Source organism: Nothobranchius furzeri, chromosome 13 (assembly GCF_043380555.1).
Source record: "Nothobranchius furzeri strain GRZ-AD chromosome 13, NfurGRZ-RIMD1, whole genome shotgun sequence".
NCBI classification, from domain to species: domain Eukaryota; kingdom Metazoa; phylum Chordata; class Actinopteri; order Cyprinodontiformes; family Nothobranchiidae; genus Nothobranchius; species Nothobranchius furzeri.
Window position 1 is genome coordinate 21,593,689 of NC_091753.1, and position 19,257 is coordinate 21,612,945.

The window sequence follows — 19,257 nt, forward strand, 5'->3', positions numbered from 1 at the left end:
GACTGTGCGCTGGAAGCAGCTGCCTGGAGCGCTGTGCAACAACGCGCTGTGCCGCTCTCTGTGCTCTCTGCTCAAAAGAGTCCATAAATGATGTAATATAGGTAGAAAACTTTTTTCATCAATACAAGAACCCCCAGTCCAGACGCCCCGGACAGAGAGTGAAAAGTGGACATGTCCGGGGAAAACAGGACGTACGGTCACCCTAGTTTAATATAAAGCGGGAAGTTACAGATAGGCCTACAGTATTTTGCTCGTGCCCTTGCTGCCCTGGGCCCTTTAGAGTTCGTGGGCCCTGGGCAATTGCCCAGTTGCCCATATGGTTAATCCAGCCTTGTTTCAGCTTCATTTCAGCTATTAAGCTGATTCAGCTAACAGTTTAAGCTATCCAGCATTCAAACAGCATTTCTGCAAGAAATGCAATTTATCTAGTTCTATTTAGAATCAAATACGCATAATGATCGTGTTCTTGTGAAGAAAGCAGCTTTTCACTGAACTTGTGTGCTTCTGACCGCCACTAAAAGTGCTTTGAGGTCAGAAATTGAAATGAGTGAAGATGGAGGAAATGAGGCCTGCCGGTGTCTAGAATACCCTCACTAATCTGATTTGTTCAGTGTGGTTGAGCTTGGAGCTGGTGTGGGAAAATATTTCTGGAAGACCTGAGGGAGCCACACAGTCCACCATCAAATGACCATGTGTGTAATGTTGCACGAAGCGTCCAGCCTGGCGCACGTAGAGTCACCGTGTTCATACTTAAGGCTCTCTGGAGACTCGGGGCCATTCCTCCTCAACCATGCTCAGGTCCTCTACCACTTACAGCACATTCCCTTTGGCACAGGTGAGTTAGATGTCAGCCTGTATCTTCTCATGCTCAGCATGCTTGTGTACTACTGTACATTCGTTTCTATGACAGATTATTTGAAATTAGCACATTTAGTTTTGTAAAGAGTTACAAATAAATGTCTTTTCTTCGAAACCGTGCCAGACTTTTTCAGTAAACTCAAAGCATGTTTGTGTTTGTTAGGTTTCTGTTTCCCCTCCAGGACTCAGTACCAGCTGCACAGGGAAGCGGTCCAAACTGTGGGGATCCGTCCTGAAGATGACGCCTCCCATGGCGCTTTGCAAGTTTGGTATGTTTCAAACCGGTGGCTGTGACCACACTCATCTCGTAATTTAATAAGGAGACGTAGCAACACATCAGAATTTGTTCCAGAACAAAAAGAGTTTAGAATCGTCCAGCAGCAATGAAGGGAATCTGAAAGCTGATGGTGCTTTGGAGGAAAGCTAACCAGTCTCTTCCTCCATCAGCTCCTCTGGTTCTACTGGGAGTTGTGGTTTATACTGCGAGTGGGATGATAGGGGACCCTCTTTATGAATGCCTCCAAGACACAGACTACAGCGAGCTTCTCAGCATTATGATGAACGGTCTTCCTCCTACAAGAATGCCTCAACACATAGCAGTCATCGGGGGGGGCATGGCTGGACTGACTGCTGCAAAGGTTTTAGAAGACGCTGGACACAAGGTAGTATTGCCCTCTAAGCCAAGAATTCATTAGCTGAGATCTGAAGGATGCTGTAGCAGAGGTGGGATGTTCTCCTGTGAATTTAAAGGTCACCATCGTGGAGGCCAGCAGCCGGATCGGGGGTCGTGTGGAGACCTTCAGGAACAGGAGAGAGGGCTGGTATGCAGAAGTGGGTGCTATGAGGATCCCCAGCTTCCATAAGTGAGTAGACATTAGGTGTTGTATGAACTAGTCACTAGTCGACTTCACGGCTCTGTAGTGACTTTTTATGCCTGTCATCGATTAGTCGCTGTCACGTGATAATGACTGACAAGATGCAGTCCTCCAGCAGGTGATGAGCTCCTGCGTCGGGAGGCGGAGGCGACGCGCTGTGTCAGAGCGACGGTACTGACACCGGCGGTAAAACGGACATTTAACCAAACTGTGACGTTTACCTTCTTGCAATTTAACCTTCCCCTCCCCCCCATCCTAATCTTAACCAGTTTGCGCATGCAAAGCTCTGATCGTTGACGCGCTCCAGACATCTGTGTCCTGAGCACCGCCAAAGCAGGTGTCGCCACTGCAGGCGCATCAGTTTGCTGCTGCTGCGCAGGGGGAGGGGGGTGATGGCTGAAGTAGGATGCAGAAACTACAGTTGTTAAAAGAGATGTGTTAACTTAGAAAATGTGGGCGCAATTTTAATTGTCAAACACTCCAGCGAACCTACCGAACAGCCCCCCCCCCCCCCGCGTGCTTCAGGTATATGACATCATCAATGACTAGTCGAAGTCGACTCGATTTTCATTACTTGACTGTTGACTTTAAAAAAAATTAAGTCATGCAGCCCCTAGTAGACATCGTGGTCTAATGCAGGGGTGGGAAATTCTGGTCCTCGAGAGCTGGTATCCAGCATGTTTTGGTTGTTTCTCTGCTCCAGCACCCCTGATTCAGTGGTTGATTCACCTGTTCAGCAGCTCTTCAAGTTCAGCAGAAGCTCGTTAATCACCTGCTGAATAAAATCAGGCGAGTTAAAGCAGGAAAACAGCTTAAACATGCAGGTTAGCGGCCGAAGGCGGACCAGGATTCCCCTCCTTTGGTCTAAGGCAATAACCAGAATGAGCAACAAACTATTTTTTACTACAGCTCCTACAAAATAAAAGCTATATAGAACTACAAAACTACTTGATCCTTCAAAATAAGATATCAGGTATTTATAAAGTTCCACAGTTCTCTAACATTCTACCATTTGTTTTACTGTGACATTTTACTTTATTTTGTTTCATGAGCTGTTTCATTTAAAGCACTTTTATTTCTAGAATATAAAACTGCTATAATTCTGTGAAATCAACATGTTTTTAGTAAGTAGAAAACACCTTTTAAAGACAAGCATAGAAATTGCTAAATGTACCAGTTTGAGCCTTATTAGTTGGGTGTTTATTCATTTGGCTTTTAAACACTAAAATATGTTATTTTGATGCCTTTAAATCTAATAATATCTAGAAGAATTTTCAAAACTTCTGCTTTTAGAGCTACTTGAAAAGCAGTTGATCTGAAAGCTGCAAAAATAAAACACGTTGAGCCATCTTTCAGTCTAATCATATTTTGTTATGCAACTCATTCACCACCAGCTTTGTCATTTTTCCAGCTAATTACAATAAAGACTGTTCAAAACTATTTTAGCTTCCAACTAACATAAGACAACGGGTGTTTTTACAGAACCCTCAATTGTGGATTAAAACTAGGTTCCATTGATTAAAATGTTTATTTTCTATATCCTTTTTCTTGAGTCATATTTTTACTTTGTTTCCTTATTTGTCTGTTTGTTGTTTGTTTCTTAGATTATTCCATGGTTGCACTTCTGAAACCAAAGCACAAATTTTCTAAGCTAATCTTGTAATTGTGGCTCTTCTTTTTGGCTACAGCCAGTACTTTCTCTGAAAACTTTCTTTGTTCGACTAAGAAACATAATACAGAATTATTTTTATGCTCTTTAAAAAGAAATCAGATGTTGAAACTTGAAACTTCACAGTCAGGACAGTTTCCAGGGCAGCATTTTAACGTCAGTGTTGGTCGTCATACTCAGAGTGAATAATAGGGTGTGGACCCATTAGACCTGCCTATGCTAAATGCTGATTTACTCTATAATGAGGTTTGTTTTAATCCTGTCATGCTCTCTTTGGGCAGCCTAATTGAGCAAAAAGGGAACAGATTATTTTGCATATGACGCTAGCTGTGTGTGCTGCTACTAATAAACAATGTTTATATGACAGGATCCTGCTTTCCCTCATCTCCAAATTACAAATCCCCCTCAGCCACTTCGTCCAAGACGACATCAACACCTACTATTTGGTAAAAGGAGTTCTACATAAAGCCCATACTGTGGAGAACAACCCTAGTGTGCTCAACTACAGCCTGAATGACGGGGAGAGGGGGAAGTCAGCAGCACAACTCTTCAGCGAGACACTCTGGAAAGTCTGTAATGATTCAGAAAATTCATACAATAACTAATTAATAGCCTGGAAGATGAATGATGAGTTTTGGATCGTCTGTGATCAGGTGAGGGATGACCTTAAGACACTTGGATGTCGTGCCATGCTGGATAAATATGACAGCTACACAGTGAAGGTAAGACTGGAATAAAAGATGAGACAGACCGTGGACTGAATGTGTGAACTTGAGATGACTCTATACAAATAAACTGACCTGAATTGAATCTGTAGAAGTCACATTTCACATTTGGTGTTCAACAGGAATATCTGGTGAAAGAGGGAAACCTGAGTCGTGGTGCTCTGATGATGATCGGTGACATCCTGAATGAAAGCAGCCTGTTCTACACTTCACTGATAGAGATGCTGTACATACAGTCGGACATCAATGACAACACAGAGTAAGACTGACTAGTCTATCAGAAGGGCAGGTGTAGCAGAGAGATAACATGTAGACAGACAAAATGTATGGGAGGATTTAGCATGGACATCTATCAGAACACTTCCTGGGTAGAAGGGTAGGCTGGGACATCAGAAGGGATGATGATGCAAAGCAAAATGAGGTTATTACTAATTTCATATTACATCTAAAGAGTACAGCCAGGAACTGTCGTACTGATGTTCCTTCAATGTTTCCTTCAGCAACCACATTGTTCCTAGGGGTGGGAAATATGGAACAAAAATAATATCACGAGTTTGTGTTTACAAAATCAAAATCCCGATTTTATCACGATTTTTCTATTTTGACAATTCAGGCTTTTGGAAGTTATTTACTACGGTGCCCGTCTGGTGACGCTGAGGGGCAAAAAATAACTCGTGGCCACGAATTATTAATGCGTGGCCACGCATATATATATATATATATATAAATGTATATATATATATATATATATATATATATAGAATAGAATTTAAATTATATCTAGAGGTGGCTCATATCTTATTATCCACAATATTACCATTAATTATTTCTTGACTGGAGAAAAAAAATCATGTTAAGCTAAATTCACATTTCTGGGGATTTTCCTTTGAACATCACACAACTAAAGCCAAACCATAATAGTTTATTTATAGTTTTGAAAAGTAATTACCTGTAAACATGTAACTGGCCTCATCAGTAATTAAATAATGATAAATTGTATAGGTTCACACTAAAATATTGTCATCCATAATGCATTAAAACTGAACTTTTTTATCTAAAGCTGAGAGCAGAATTCATCCATCCATCTATCTATCCATCCATCCATCCATCCATCCATCAATAGTCTTTACCCGCTTATCCTCGCAGGGTCACGAGGCACTGGTGCCTATCTCCAGCTGTCTCCGGACATGCAGGCGGGGTACCCCCTGGACAGATTGCCAGTTCATCGCAGGGCAACACATAGACCCACAGGACAAACAACCAAGCACACACATTCATACCCAAGGACAATTTAGAGAGACCAGTCAACCGTACAATTGTGTTTTTGGACTGTGCCTGAGTACCCGGAGAGAACCCATGCATGCACAGGGAGAACATGCAAACTCCATGCAGAAAGACCCCATGTCAGGATTTGAACCCAGTACCAGAATTCATTCAGTAGATAAAATATCTGGTGATGCTAAAGACTACAGTGCATTCTGGGAAATTGGGAGCTATATTTATGTAACATCCAGAAAGGGTAAATTTTGACCTTTATATTAACCTACATAGTGACTGGTCATCTACAGAACTAATTCCACTTTCTAGGTGTATTTTCTTTTCTATCTTCTAACACCCAGAAGATTCTGCAGTGCTTGTTAACATCCCATGAAGACAAGATTGTCACTAGGTCTCCAAACAGAGTCTGTCCTCTTATCTCAGAGTGCTGGATTCCACACTCTGAATAAAAAATGAACTTTCACAACTCATGAGTTAAATAATTATTTATAATCACATGGCTGAATGAACCAGATGTTATATGAAACGTCTGAACGTTCCGTGCCTAATTCAGTGAAGTTGAAATGAATATTATTATTACAATGATCCATTTATATGTTATGATCAGTAATGTTTGATTTAACAAGTTAATCATTATCTACACTCATACACAATGTTCATTAGATGCAAATTCAGGTTAAGGTCACCTCACATAAAGTTGAAAGATTCTTTATCCACAGAATTAGAACATCTTATATCTGGAAGGTGTGGTTTTCTGAGGTATGTTTGGTAAAGCCTACAAACATGTCAAATTCTGATTCGCCGAAATCAGAAACTCTAGCTTATTAAAACTAGAGTGACTTCCTGAGTTACTCAGTTTCGAGCAGAACTCCGAAGAAGCCAATTCGGAACTAGCCTCCTTGAGACACATTTCTCTTTGACACAGTCAAACCTGTTGGCACACTGCCAGCTGGCACAGCCATACGACTTCTTAAGAGCATATCCATGTTAGATGCAACAAACCTTCCTGCTGTTGTGACCTGGAGACAACTCTAGACCAGACTGGTCGTACTGCGGTTATTCTAGGAACTTTGGTGCCTTGAGGTCCACTGGATGACTTCCTGACATTCCGGATCTGACCAGGGGGTCTCCGATCAGGGGTTGTAGACACAACAGATTGCGTCTGATGTTGTTTTATTAATAATCAACTCTCTAGTTTATAGCAGACCAACATTCTTTTACACCCAGAATTCACAATCTCTTTCAGATACAAAGGTTCTGATACACATCTACTTTACACCACACCACCTACAGCACACATTACATCACCGCATATACACTCCATCATGTCACACCCTGTCCTGTCTCCCCGTTTGGTTCAGCCTTGTGTCTCCGTTAATTGCTCCCACCTGCCTCTCGTTTCCCAATCACCCTAGCTCCCGGCCCTCTTGTATTTAAACCCCTTCTGTTCTGTGTCTTGTGTCGGATCACTGTTTCTATGTCCTGCGTGCTCCAAATTAAAGTGATTGTTAAACGTTCCTACCTGTCTGCCTGTCTTCCTCGCCCCGCTTGGATCCTCACCTCTTCTCCGCTTCATTCGCCGGCACGTGTGACACAACACATATCATTATTCATAGCTTGTCATGTTTTATAACTAAAAATCTAAACTACTGGGACATTTGAGACATGTATCTCTAGCTCTCAACTGTGTGTGTGTGTGTGTGTGTGTGTGTGTGTGTGTGTGTGTGTGTGTGTGTGTGTGTGTGTGTGTGTATGTGTGTGTGTGTGTGTGTAGGCTGGTATTGGTGTATGTGTGTGTGTGTGGGCTGGTATTGGTGTATGTGTGTGTGTGTGGGCTGGTATTGGTGTATGCATGTTTTTTATGCATGTTTTTTTAAAGCTCCTCTCTAGATAAAAATCTCAAGCACAAGTTGATTCACAAACACATAAAAAAAGATAATAATGGGAGAAAATGTTAATAGCTTTAACTGTTTTTATTGGATGATTAAATAGTAAATATTAACGTGAATGATTAGCTGTACTAGATTAGAATCTAGACCATCTTTTTACGTAATCTACAGGTTGGCTTGGTAGGCTAATGTTGGACCTTTATTTTTTTAGCAGAAAATTGTTAATTGAACCGAAATCACAATTTCTGCTAGAAAAATTGTGATTCAAATTTTTCCTAAAATCTTCAACCCTAGTCCGGTAAGACGATTTTTCCTTCTCTGTTCCTGTTCAATCTCTCGGTGCTGGTAAGCGAGTGTTTATGGACCAATCACAGCTCTTTATGTGTTTGAAACCCCTCTAGAGAGCTGTGATTGGCTAGCCAGAGTCCTGGTAGGAGCTGTGGAGGTTCCAATGGAGCATGCCTAGACCAATCTTTGCAAAGCAAGAATTTGGTCTAGTTCACTAGGCTAATTATCTGTCTCACCGAGACAGATCTCAGACGGATCCCGAGACTCTCCTGCCTGACATATTTATTTTATTCACGGAAAAAATCAGACTAGTGATTTCTCTTGGCGTTCAGTTCATACATTCAAACAGCACAGCGCTCTATTTAAACTACTTACGTGTAAATCTGTTATTTGTCCATCCGTTTTCATCCGCTTATCCGGAGTCGGGTTACGGGGGCAGTAGCGTCGAGGTCCAGACTTCCCTCTCCCCAGCCACTTGGGCCAGCTCTTCCGGGGGAATCTCAAGGGATTCCCCGGCCAGGTCCGGTAAGAAGTCCGCTCCGACAGCTTCTGGCGTTTTTAAAAAGTATCCCTGGGGCACGGTAAGGGTCGGAGATGTTTAGTCCTTTAATTTTTGACTATATAAAACGATTTCTTCGGTTTTAAAGTGTGAAGTAAACAACGACAAAGTCAAATCCAAGCCGATCCCGTTCAATTTGTTTACATTTGTTGCCTGCCAACATGGCGTCTACTCTCTGAGAGTCACGTGACGTCCGGAGCTCCATAGGTACTTCGGCATGTGGTTCGATGAGAGACTGACGTGGTAGGTGCATGTGCGGGGCTTGGTGACCAGGTGTAGCCACATTCTGAATGTTATGAGGTGTCTGGCCGGGTCGGCCTGGGGGGCGGACAGAGCCACTTTGATGTTGGTTTATGAGGGTATGATCAGGTCGGCCTTAGTAGGGAGTTTTCTGTATGGTTCAGCTGCGCCTTCAATCCTGAAGCAGCTGGATGTGTTGCAGGCAACAGCTATGAGGGTGTGTACTGGGGCATTTCGTTCGTTCCCGGTGGCAGCCCTCCTTGTTGAAGCTGGGGACATCCCTTTGGAGTTTCGGCGGGTCAAGTTGGGGCTCTGTTACCTGCTGCGGGTCAAGGGCATGGGGGAGTCTGCCCCTGCAACAGCTTTGCTGAGCCGACATTGGGAATTCGAGGGGTCTAGCAGAAGAGTTGGGGGTGGTTTCCCAGATCATCTGAGGAGATGGGCAGAGGAGTTGGGCTTTCTCCAGTGGCCTGTGAGTTCTCATTTGGTTTGGACTGCGGTTCCGTCCTGGTTATTGCATGAACCTGAGGTTGATTTTTTTTTTCTTGGGTCAGGGTCGGGCTGCTGGGAGGGCTGATGATTTCATGGGTTTTCTGGGGATGGTTTGGGGATCTTATTTGCAGTTGTTTACGGATGGCTCAAAGGACTCGGTGAGTGGTAGAGTGGGGGTGGGGTTGGTGGTTTTGAGTCTGGGTTATACAGCTGTGGCTGCCGGCTTCGGGATGGCTGTTCAGTGTTTACAGCTGAGCTGGTGGCTATTATGTGTGCTCTACATTGGGTGGGGGAGCACGCCCCTCCTCGGCCCGTTATAAGCTCCGACTCGGCAGCAGCCCTGGAAGCACTGGTGGGACAGCGCTCTGGGTCTCGAACGAACTTGCTAGCTTCTGTCAGGATGGCGCTACATCGGTTGGGTGTTAGGGGTTGTAAGGTGTGTTTTATCTGGGTTCCCACGCATGTGGGTGTGGAGGGTAACGAACGGGCGGATGCTGTGGCTAAAGGCACACTGGGGAGGCAGGATGTGGATTTCGGGGGGGAGTTGGGGCCTCCGGAGTGTCGCTCCGCGATTGGTTGGATGGCTACGAGGATGTGGCAGGCCTCCTGGGATGTGGGGAGCACTGGGCGGTCCTATTATGTTTTACAAAGATGGGTGGGTGGTCGTGGGCGGGATATTTTCTATAGTAGGCAAGACTCGGAAGTCACAACAAGGGTGCGGCTAGGACATAGCTGCCTGATGGGGTGGGGTTGGGGGGGGGACGTTCTTCTGAGATGCGGCTGATGTTATCAGCCACCCTGTGGGAGTTTTTTGTGGAAGACCTAGAGCAAAAAGCCATAGCCACTGGCCCCCAAACTGCAAAATAAAATTATGGAAACGCTACGTAGACGACATGCTGGAAATCATACCAAAAGGACAAACAGAAACACTAACACAACACTTGAATAGCATTGACGACACAGGCAGCACAAAGTTCACTTATGAAACAGAAACAGAAGGCAGCATAGCATTTATGGACATGAAAATAACCAGGCAGACTGACGGGACCCTAAAAATAAACACATATAGGAAACCAACACACATAGACCAATATTTCTTATGGACATCAGAACACCCCACCATACACAAAATGTCAGTAATCAGAACATTATATCACAGAGTAAACATGGTAACAGAAGAAAGTGACCGTAAACAAGAGAACAAACACATGTGGATACCCGACATGGGCAATAAACAAAGGAAAACAACAAACAACAACAGAAAGAAAAGAACAACCTAAGCAAAGAACCAGAAACCCAGAAAGACAACAACCAAAACCTTACCATACATCAAAGGCATAATAGAAAAAATAAGAGCAACAATGAAAAAACACATCATAAACACACCAACAAAACCATACACAACAGTTAGAAACAGACTAGTACACCCAAAAGACAAAATATCAGCTGGACTTAGATGTGGAGTCATTTACAAAATCCCATGCGCGGTCCAACGAGTAAACTCCATCGTCCCTGTTCATGGTCCCACATCCACGTCTCCTTATCTCTATAGCTTCTTTTATCCACATAAAGTTCACATATGAAACAGAAACAGAAGGCAGTATAACATTTATGGATATGAAAATAAGCAGGTAGACCGACGGGACCCTAAACATAAACACATACAGGAAACCAACACACACAGACCAATATCTATTATGGACATCAGAACACCCCACCATACACAAAATGGCAGTAATCAGAACATTACATCACAGAGCAAACATGGTAACAGAAGAAAGAGACCGTAAACAAGAGAACACACACATACAACACGCTTTAAAGACCCGTGGATACCCGACATGGGCAATAAACAAAGGAAAACAACAAACAACAACAGAAAGAAAAGAACAACCTAAGCAAAGAACCAGAAACCCAGAAAGACAAGAACCAAAACCAGTGATAACCTCACCATACATCAAAGGCATAACAGAAAAAGTAACAGCAACAATAAAAAAAACACAACATAAACACACCAACAAAACCATACACAACAGTTAGAAACAGACTAGTGCACCCAAAAGACAAGATACCAGCTGGACTTAAATGTGGAGTCATTTATGAAATCCCATGCAAACTCTGCAATAAAACATTCATAGGAGAAACCGGACGCCAACTCAACACACGAACAATAGAACATAGAAAGGAGTGCGAGAGAGAAACAAGTCGAAAACATACAAGAGCAGCGAAACAAGAAGCAGAAAGCACAATAAAGAAGTCAGCCGTAACGGATCACTGCATAAGAGAAAACCACATAATGGACTGGGACAACACAAGGATCATAAACACCAAACAACAGAAATACAAAAGATTGATAAAAGAAGCTATCGAGATAAGGAGACGTGGATGTGGGACCATGAACAGGGACGATGGAGTTTACTCGTTGGAACGCGCATGGGATTGCATCGTCGGAGAGGGCAGAGCGGGCAGCAGAGGGCAACAACGTCCTCTGCTGCCCGCGGATAAACGGAGAAGGAAGTGACACCACCATCCGCGTCAGCCTGCGGAAGTTTGCAGCCGCAAACGAAACGTAGCGGGAAAGCAGGTAAACAAAACTGCTCTGTGTTTTAAAAAAGAACTACAGCATGGAATTAGAGATACGACACAGCAAGAACACACCTAGGGTGTCTCCTTGTGTTCTCCATCCCCCTCTAGGATCCCCTTATGTGTCTCCTTGTGTTCCTCATGTGTCCCCTTGTCTGCAACCCCCAGGTCCTGTGCTCCCGTTGGTCCCCCCTCTGTAGTTTTTCTATAGGTTCAGCTTTTCATTGTAGTGAAATAGAGTGATGTAACGATCTAGAGTTGTATTTTAATATACTGTAAGTAGATCTAGTTTTATAATCAGAAGATGGGCTGTTTTTATCATCAGGGAGTTTACTTAAACACTCTGTATTGACTTGAGACAAGAAAAGAGAGAGAGTTGGGATCGTTTAAGAATCTTTAATTTCTTAATTATAAATTCTTAACAATCTACCAGGACTAACTCTGTGATGGATGAAAATGGATTTGGATGTTGTGTTGGTGCGTGCGTGTGTGTGTGTTGTTCAGGATCTTTAGGCTGACGGAGCGTATCTGGTTGTTATGACTACGGACCACGAGGCTTCGGAAGCTGATGACATGAGCAGCTATTTTGCCGTGTACGTACCCTGTGGAGTCTCCCAGGTAGATCAGGAAATGCCAGGTCCTAGGACCTCGGATGTGTACTGGAGTTGGTTGAAGCAGCGGTCACAGCACGTCAAAGCCCGTCTGAAGGGTCGACCCCGGTACCATCGGCAGCGTCAGCTAGTGGTGCTCTTATTTTGAAGGGACGTCGTCTTGTTGGTAAACAACGGAACTCTCTAGTAGCTTCACAGTTCTTGATTTAAAGAAGAAAGCACATCTGGCCAGGCTGTACTTCTCTTTTGATGACGGTGGAACCCCATAGGACTTCCAACTGAACAGAACTGAAGTCAAAATGGAACTGCTCATAAAATGGTGTTGCCTTGTTTTTATATCTCTGAGTTGTTTTAAGTTTTAGTAAACGGGATTGGACACTTTAATTCAACAAGTCAGATTCTCTTACGGCAGCCGAAAGCTCTGATTGGTTGGAACAATGTGTCATGCGTTTCTATGGAGATGAGGGTCAGTCTGTCTGTGCAGTAGTCCTGTTTTCATTAAACACATAAATCATGACATCTTTATTCCACAGATCATTCACTTGATTATTATTGATCAACATCTGTTTCGACTAGCTTTAATCACAAATTAAGTACTTTGATTATTGAAAAGCGTTCTTCTTCTCCTTCTGGCTCTTCTCCTGGAATGTAAACAGTCTGAGGAACACCCGACCTTGGCGTTTTCTACACGGGTGTTACTGTGTACAGGGGCAGCTGTGTGGAGCTGAAAATTATGAACTTCATAACGTTACATCATTTAATTAGTCTCTTTTAGTGTGTTTCTTTCCCCACCATTTTTTTTGTTCTCCTTCCTCCTTAGATCATTAGTTATTTATCTTACTCTTCTAGTCTTTAAGTTTTGTTTTTATTCGTAAGTCGTGTTATTTTCCCCTCCTCAGCTCACCTTCCTCTCCCTGATTAGTTAAATTGATTTCACTAGGTTTCTCTTCCTACGCACCTGCAGCTCATCTCCCAATCATCGTGCCCCAGTGTATTTAACCCTGTCTACGTCACAGTGTGGTGTTGGTTCATTGTACGTGTCAGCGTCATTTTGTCCCCCCTCCCCGTAGGTCACTAGGATTTTTGGCTTCTGCCCTACCAGGTTTTTGTTGGCTCTGCCCTCCTAGGAATGTTTGGCTTTGTGCCCCATTTGGTTAAGACTCATCATCTTAATGAAGATGTCTAATTTTACATCTTCTCCTGCTGCGAGTCATTCTGGGTATCTGCATTTTGGGTTATACTCCTCCTACTCCAACCCTCGGCATGACACAGGGAGCCAACTTCCTGTGCTTAATTACCTTCTTCTACATTAGTCTAAGTCTATAGCAGCATAAATGGATGGTTAGAATCCTCATGAGTGTTCATCAATAACATTTGAGTTCCCAGAATTAAGTGAAATCTAACCATACCATTTCATAGTTTATTTATATAGCACATTTAAAACGCAGCATGGGCGCTGCCCAAAGTGCTGCACAGGCTAAAACAAAACGCGACCATTCTAAGGAACTAAAACAGAAGATAAAAATCCCAATCAAAAGCAGATAAAACATGATGAATACTAAGAACACATTAAAACAATGACACAATAAAACACTAAAACGAGTCACTGTCTAAAAACCAAATCGTAAAAGTGGGTTTTTAAACGACATTTAAAAACCGCCAGTGACGGAGCCTGCGGGCAACGAGTTCCACAGCTTTGGGGCAGCATGCACAAATGCTCTTTCGCCCCGCGATTTGTATCGCATCCGTGGCGTACACAACAGCAAAAGGTCAGCCGACCTCAACGTGTGCGTGGGTAAATATGGAGTGAGCAGGCCAGAGAGATAGGGAGGTGCCAGGTCATTGAGACCTTTAAATACAAAGGTCAGTAACTTAAACTGCACTCTGAAAATGACAGGGAGCCAGTGAAGACGTTCCAGGACAGGGGTAATAAGGCTACGTCGGTGTGTATTCGTCAAGAACCTGGCAGCAGTGTTCTGGACGACCTGCAGCCGATTCAGGGCAGAGACCGGAACACCAACGAGGAGGGTGTTTGCGTGGTCAAGGCGAGAGGTAATGAAGGCATGAATGACTGACTCCAAATGCCTTTGTTTCAGGATTTGTCTGAGGCGAGTCAGGCGGCGAAGCTGATAAAAGCAAGACCTCACTACGGAGTTTATCTGTGGGGCCATCGTGAGTTCAGCATCCAGCTTTACACCAAGACTTGACACACACTGTTTGGGGTTGAGGGTTAAAAGGTCACAAACAGGGTGAGAGCCGTGGTGGTTGCGGGGGTCAAAAACAATATACTCAGACTTTATTATCCAAAATAAACTAATGAGTCAACAAAGATTTGTTCTACAGAAGTCTTTTTTCTCTATCACTGTGAACATGATAAAACATTAAAGAGGATTTTAAAGGGATACTAGGCAGTTTTGTTTGCTTTTAGCACCCTCTAATGTCTGTTATTCATTCACTTTGGTTATACTGAAAATGAAACTTATCTCCTTCTTGTTTGTTTATCTTTTTAATACCTAATTGCTGATATGTCGGGCCACACAGTAGTGCTGTTGCCTTGCAGCAAAGCGGTCCTGGGCTCACATCCCAGCCTGGGGTTTCTCTGCAAGGAGTTTGCATGTTCTCCCTGTGCATGCGTGGGTTTCTCCCACAGTCCAAAAACATGACTGTCAGGTTGATTGGTTTCTCTAAATTGTCCTTAGGTGTGAGTGTGTGTGCTTGGTTGTTTGTCCTGTGTTGCCCTGTGATGGACTGGTAACCTGTCCAGGATGTACCCCACCAGTTTACCCAAAGGCACCAGGTTTTGCAAACTTTAAACATGCAGGAATCTTTCTTTTGGACCGCAGTGGCGTCCTTTGTGGCGTCATCCCACAAACTTTATTCTTTTTTCATGTTTTATGTATTGTATATTTGCCAACAGGGATGTAAGCACACGCTACAGATCTTTGTAAGTATTTAGCTGACACTGTAGGATTCTTCTTCACCACACTGAGGGTTCTGCACTAGGCTGTTGTGGTCACCTTTACAATACAGCCACTCCTAGCGAGTGTTGAAATTTATCCATTTATAGATAATTTGTATTACGATGGAATGGTCAACACCAAGGCTTTTGGAGATACTCTATAACCCTTTCCACCTTCATGCAAGTCAACAATTTCTAATCATAAGTCTTCTGAGAGCTCTTTTGTGGGAGGTGTCGTTCACATCAGGCAATGCTTCTTGAGAAAAGCAAACTCAGAACTGGTGTGTATTTTTACGGGGCAAGGCCACTTTAAGCAATACCTCCAATCTCATCTCATCAAATGGACTCCAGTTGGTTGACACATGACTTCAATTAGCTCTTAAATATGTCATGGGTCTAGGGCAGGGATTCCCTAAGTGTGGTGCGCGCACCCCTGGGGGTGCGAGAGCTGCCGTTAGGGGGTGCGCGAGGTGAAAAGTGTAATGGCTGCGGAGCTCAGAGAAGTCTGTCATGTGTCACCATTAGCGTAGCCAGAAACTCATTTGTGGGTGGGCCTAAGACAAAGTAAATGGGCCCAATAAATGTAATCGAAAACAAGTATATTTTGTGTGTGTGTGTCCTCCGCATGTGCCCTAGCTTCATAATAATAATGCGCCGAGCTTCAGCGCTCTGGCCTGCGCACGCTGTCAGTAGCAAGATATGTTCCATATTTGATCATTTTTAACGATGTTGGAGAAATCTGAAGGTGGTGAGTCATTCTGGCAGATTGTAATTAACACCCTGTCTTATGCAGGTGTTCTGACATTGTAAACCTCACACACAGAACATTGTGGATGTAACAAAATAAATCAAGAAATGATTCCCATCTGAGCATTTTAGCATTATTATATTAGCACACTGACTGTGGGACAGTATTCTAAACGTGTCAGGCTATTAACAGCGCGCTGATCTGAAGTTCAGACGCGTTCCAGCAGAACCACGGCTCACGGGTGCACAAGTGAGCACATCTGGGCCGGGCAGAAGTAATTTTACAGCATTGGTTTAAATATCGCTAATAACGAGACGCAGTGACTGGAGTGGCTCATGGAGCTGTGCCGCACACACACACACACACACACACACACACACACACACACACACACACACACACACACACACACACACACACACACACACATACACACACAGATTCAATAAGCGCACCCTGCGCAAACTGCGTGTGTAGGGGTTCACATACTTTTTCCACCTACACTTTTGAATGTTTACATGATGTGTTCAATAAAAACATGGAAACATATAATTATTTGTGTAGTATCAGTCTATTTTTATGACTTAGATGATGATCAGATCACATTTTATGACCAGTTTGTGCAGAAATCCATATAATTCCAAAGGGTTCATGGACTTGTTCTTTTAACTCTATAAGAAGGATGCGTTTTGCTTCAAACATTTTTTGCACATCTTCAGATGTTGAAGACAACAGATAAATCCATCTGAATCAGATCCGAATAGATAGTAAACCAATTACTGAATTTGTTGGCGCTATACAAATACAGGCCATTTACCATATGTATGTGTCTGGTTGGTTTTTGTCTAAAGACTCACATTAACTCTGCCGTTAACTTAGTGTAAAATGAAAACTCTACATTGTCTAGCAGCAATCGGGGAACTTATAGTGAGAGACAAATATGACCTAAAACTCTTAATACTGAGGAGAACCGTGTCAGACGTATCAGTAATTTATACACTTCATTTGGTTTTTGGGTGATGTCTGGTGAGTGGTGACTGAATTTTCTTGTTATTTTCCAGGTACTTTGAAGTGATGGAGGGCTTTGACAACCTCCCCAAGGCTTTCTACCAGCTATTAAATGCCACCATTCTACTCAACTCCAAGGTCAGACGAATAAACCAAACAGGCCGCAGCAATGTGACTGTAACTTATGAGGACAGGCAGAGTTCTGGCACACTGAGGAACCTAACCGTGGACTATGTCCTTGTCACCGCCACAGCTAAGGCCACCCTCTTCATTGACTTCAAGCCCCCTCTGCCTGGAGATAAGATGGAGGCACTGCGTTCTGTTCATTACACCAGCTCCACAAAGGTGGTGCTCAGTTTCAAGGAGCGCTTTTGGGAGCAAGAGGGGATCAGAGGAGGGAAAAGCATCACAGACCGGCCCTCTCGTTTTATCTACTACCCCAGCCACAGTTTTCCAGGCACAGCCGCAGGGGCCCTGCTGGCCTCCTACACCTGCTCCGATGACTCCACCCTCTTCCAGGGCATGAGCCAGGAGGATTTGATGGCTGTTGTGTTAGAGGACTTGGTAAAAATTCACGGGGAGCACATCAGGCCTCTGTGCACAGGGGGAATGGTGAAGAAGTGGGGCTTAGATCCTTACAGTCTTGGAGCCTTCGCGCTGTTCACCCCCTACCAGCAGGAGCACTACGCCACAGAGCTGTTCCATAGCGAGGGCCGGGTGCACTTTGCAGGGGAGCACACAGCAACTCCACACGGGTGGATTGAAACAGCCATGAAGTCTGCACTCAGGGCAGCTAGTAACATCCACAGCTTGACTCTGTAGTTCTACGTGTATCCTGTTTAGTTTGGTACGTTCAGCTGCTCCAAACAGATGGAGCAGCTTTTTGGGGCTAAGCTAAATGACAAACTGTTGTTTATTACAAATTAAACTAATGTAATTAGAAAGATCTGTGTTTTTGTCTTTGTGTGTGGTAACCATTGACTGTTAAAATATTGGAAATACCCTCTGTGATGTCATCCATAACTTTCTAAAGGGCTTCTTTGAAGCCCAATGTGGTTGGTTCCCATCTTGGCCGTGTAATACGTCTTGTCACTATACCACCAGCTGACAGTGGGACTGTGAGAGTGTGAGCAAATGATTGACACCCATCTAACTCTGAACCAATGTAGATACAAGCAAAATGAGCTAATCCTAAGCTAACACGGTGCAAGTAGCAAACGGAGGTAGCTACGAGCTAACTGAGCAAACTTGAGCTAACCCAAAGCTAACACGGAGCAAGGAACTAACCATTGACTATTAAAATACAAGCAGTCTCAGACCGCAGCAATTAGGGCCGGGCTGCATGAGCCCACGCTCCACTTTGAAGCGGTTGGAGGTCCGATCTGAATGCGTGAAGTGGCGGAGCCAGGCGGCAGGGCCACATGAGCCCACACTCTGCTGCTCCGCAGTGGTCAGAGATCACCCAGCGGGACTGGTGCTGCAATATGGCTCTGGCCACGGTGAGGTGATGGGCAGCCGGGCCATGTGAGCCCAAGGTCCGCTCCTCCAGAGCAGACAGAGATGAGGGTGGCTCTGGCAGCGAGTTTCGGTACCCAGCCCAGTCAACGTCATATTTTAGCCCATTTTGACAAAGCAATGGTGTATTAATGCACAGGATTTTACCACATTCAACCAGCAAAATAATGTATGGAAATATAATTTTACTGAGGGTCAAATCTTCTTTTACCTCACTGATAAAAATGAAGAAGACACTTCTTAGATGGTCTGTTAACGTAATTGATACCACAGCTTGCCATTTTTGTCCAATAATTCCATGATTAACATCTGTACATAAATGCACAGAGGACAGCTAAAGTTCAGAGCATTAAATATTTGATAACTATTAATGTGAGGCCGAGGCCTTCCCCAGAGCTAGCCACTACACTCATGCTACCTGTCAATCAAATCAAATGATTCAGAATTTCAAGCAATTAATTACACCTAAGAGAAAGTTACAAAACAAATTCACCCAATTCACTTTAATTCTTATTGCTTTTTATTTGTTTTAGGAATTTTGTGAACATTGTTTTATCTAATTTTGAACTAATACAGTTCTTAATGGAATTAAGGTCTGACTAATCTGAAATGGCTGAAAAAAAATTAATCACATCAAATCAAAATTTGGGTCTCAGGACGTTTAAGCTGTGGGCTAGTGTGTGTGTGTCACAGCGCTAACAGTTCCTGAAAAAACTTCAGCAAATCTGGGGAACTGTTGACCAAAATCACAGAGAAGTCTAGAAGCCATTAAATAATGAGGTTACTGAAGAAATTTAGACTTTGTTATACAGACTCCATGCATAACAAAAGCCATCTAATAGATGGGGACAAAAACGGTGGGTGGGTGGGTGCGGTGCCTATCTGTAGCGGGCAATGGGCAATCAGGCGGGGTACACCCTGGACAGAGAGCCAGTCCATCGCAGGGCAACACAGAGACAC

At 43.7% G+C, this 19,257-nt stretch overlaps 1 protein-coding gene across 1 annotated transcript; it reads left to right on the top strand.

The window, feature by feature from the left end:
* The first annotated feature begins 750 nt into the window (after positions 1–750).
* On the top strand, positions 751–17,726 carry il4i1 (interleukin 4 induced 1). Its single transcript, XM_015952154.3, has 8 exons — positions 751–835; positions 1,022–1,127; positions 1,306–1,520; positions 1,609–1,721; positions 3,770–3,971; positions 4,056–4,124; positions 4,250–4,386; positions 16,836–17,726. The coding sequence occupies exons 1-8, from the start codon at positions 791–793 to the stop codon at positions 17,602–17,604; spliced, it is 1,656 nt and encodes a 551-aa protein (XP_015807640.3). The 5' UTR covers positions 751–790; the 3' UTR covers positions 17,605–17,726.
* Positions 17,727–19,257: the final 1,531 nt, after the last annotated feature.

What these genes read in the sequence shown, in the direction of transcription:
- il4i1 (XM_015952154.3), top strand. Translation starts at nt 791, where the DNA reads ATGCTCAGGTCCTCTACCACTTACAGCACATTCCCTTTGGCACAG. An exon ending in GCACATTCCCTTTGGCACAG is followed by an intron (nt 836 to 1,021) that starts GTGAGTTAGATG and finishes TGTGTTTGTTAG; the next exon opens with GTTTCTGTTTCCCCTCCAGG. An exon ending in GACATCAATGACAACACAGA is followed by an intron (nt 4,387 to 16,835) that starts GTAAGACTGACT and finishes GTTATTTTCCAG; the next exon opens with GTACTTTGAAGTGATGGAGG.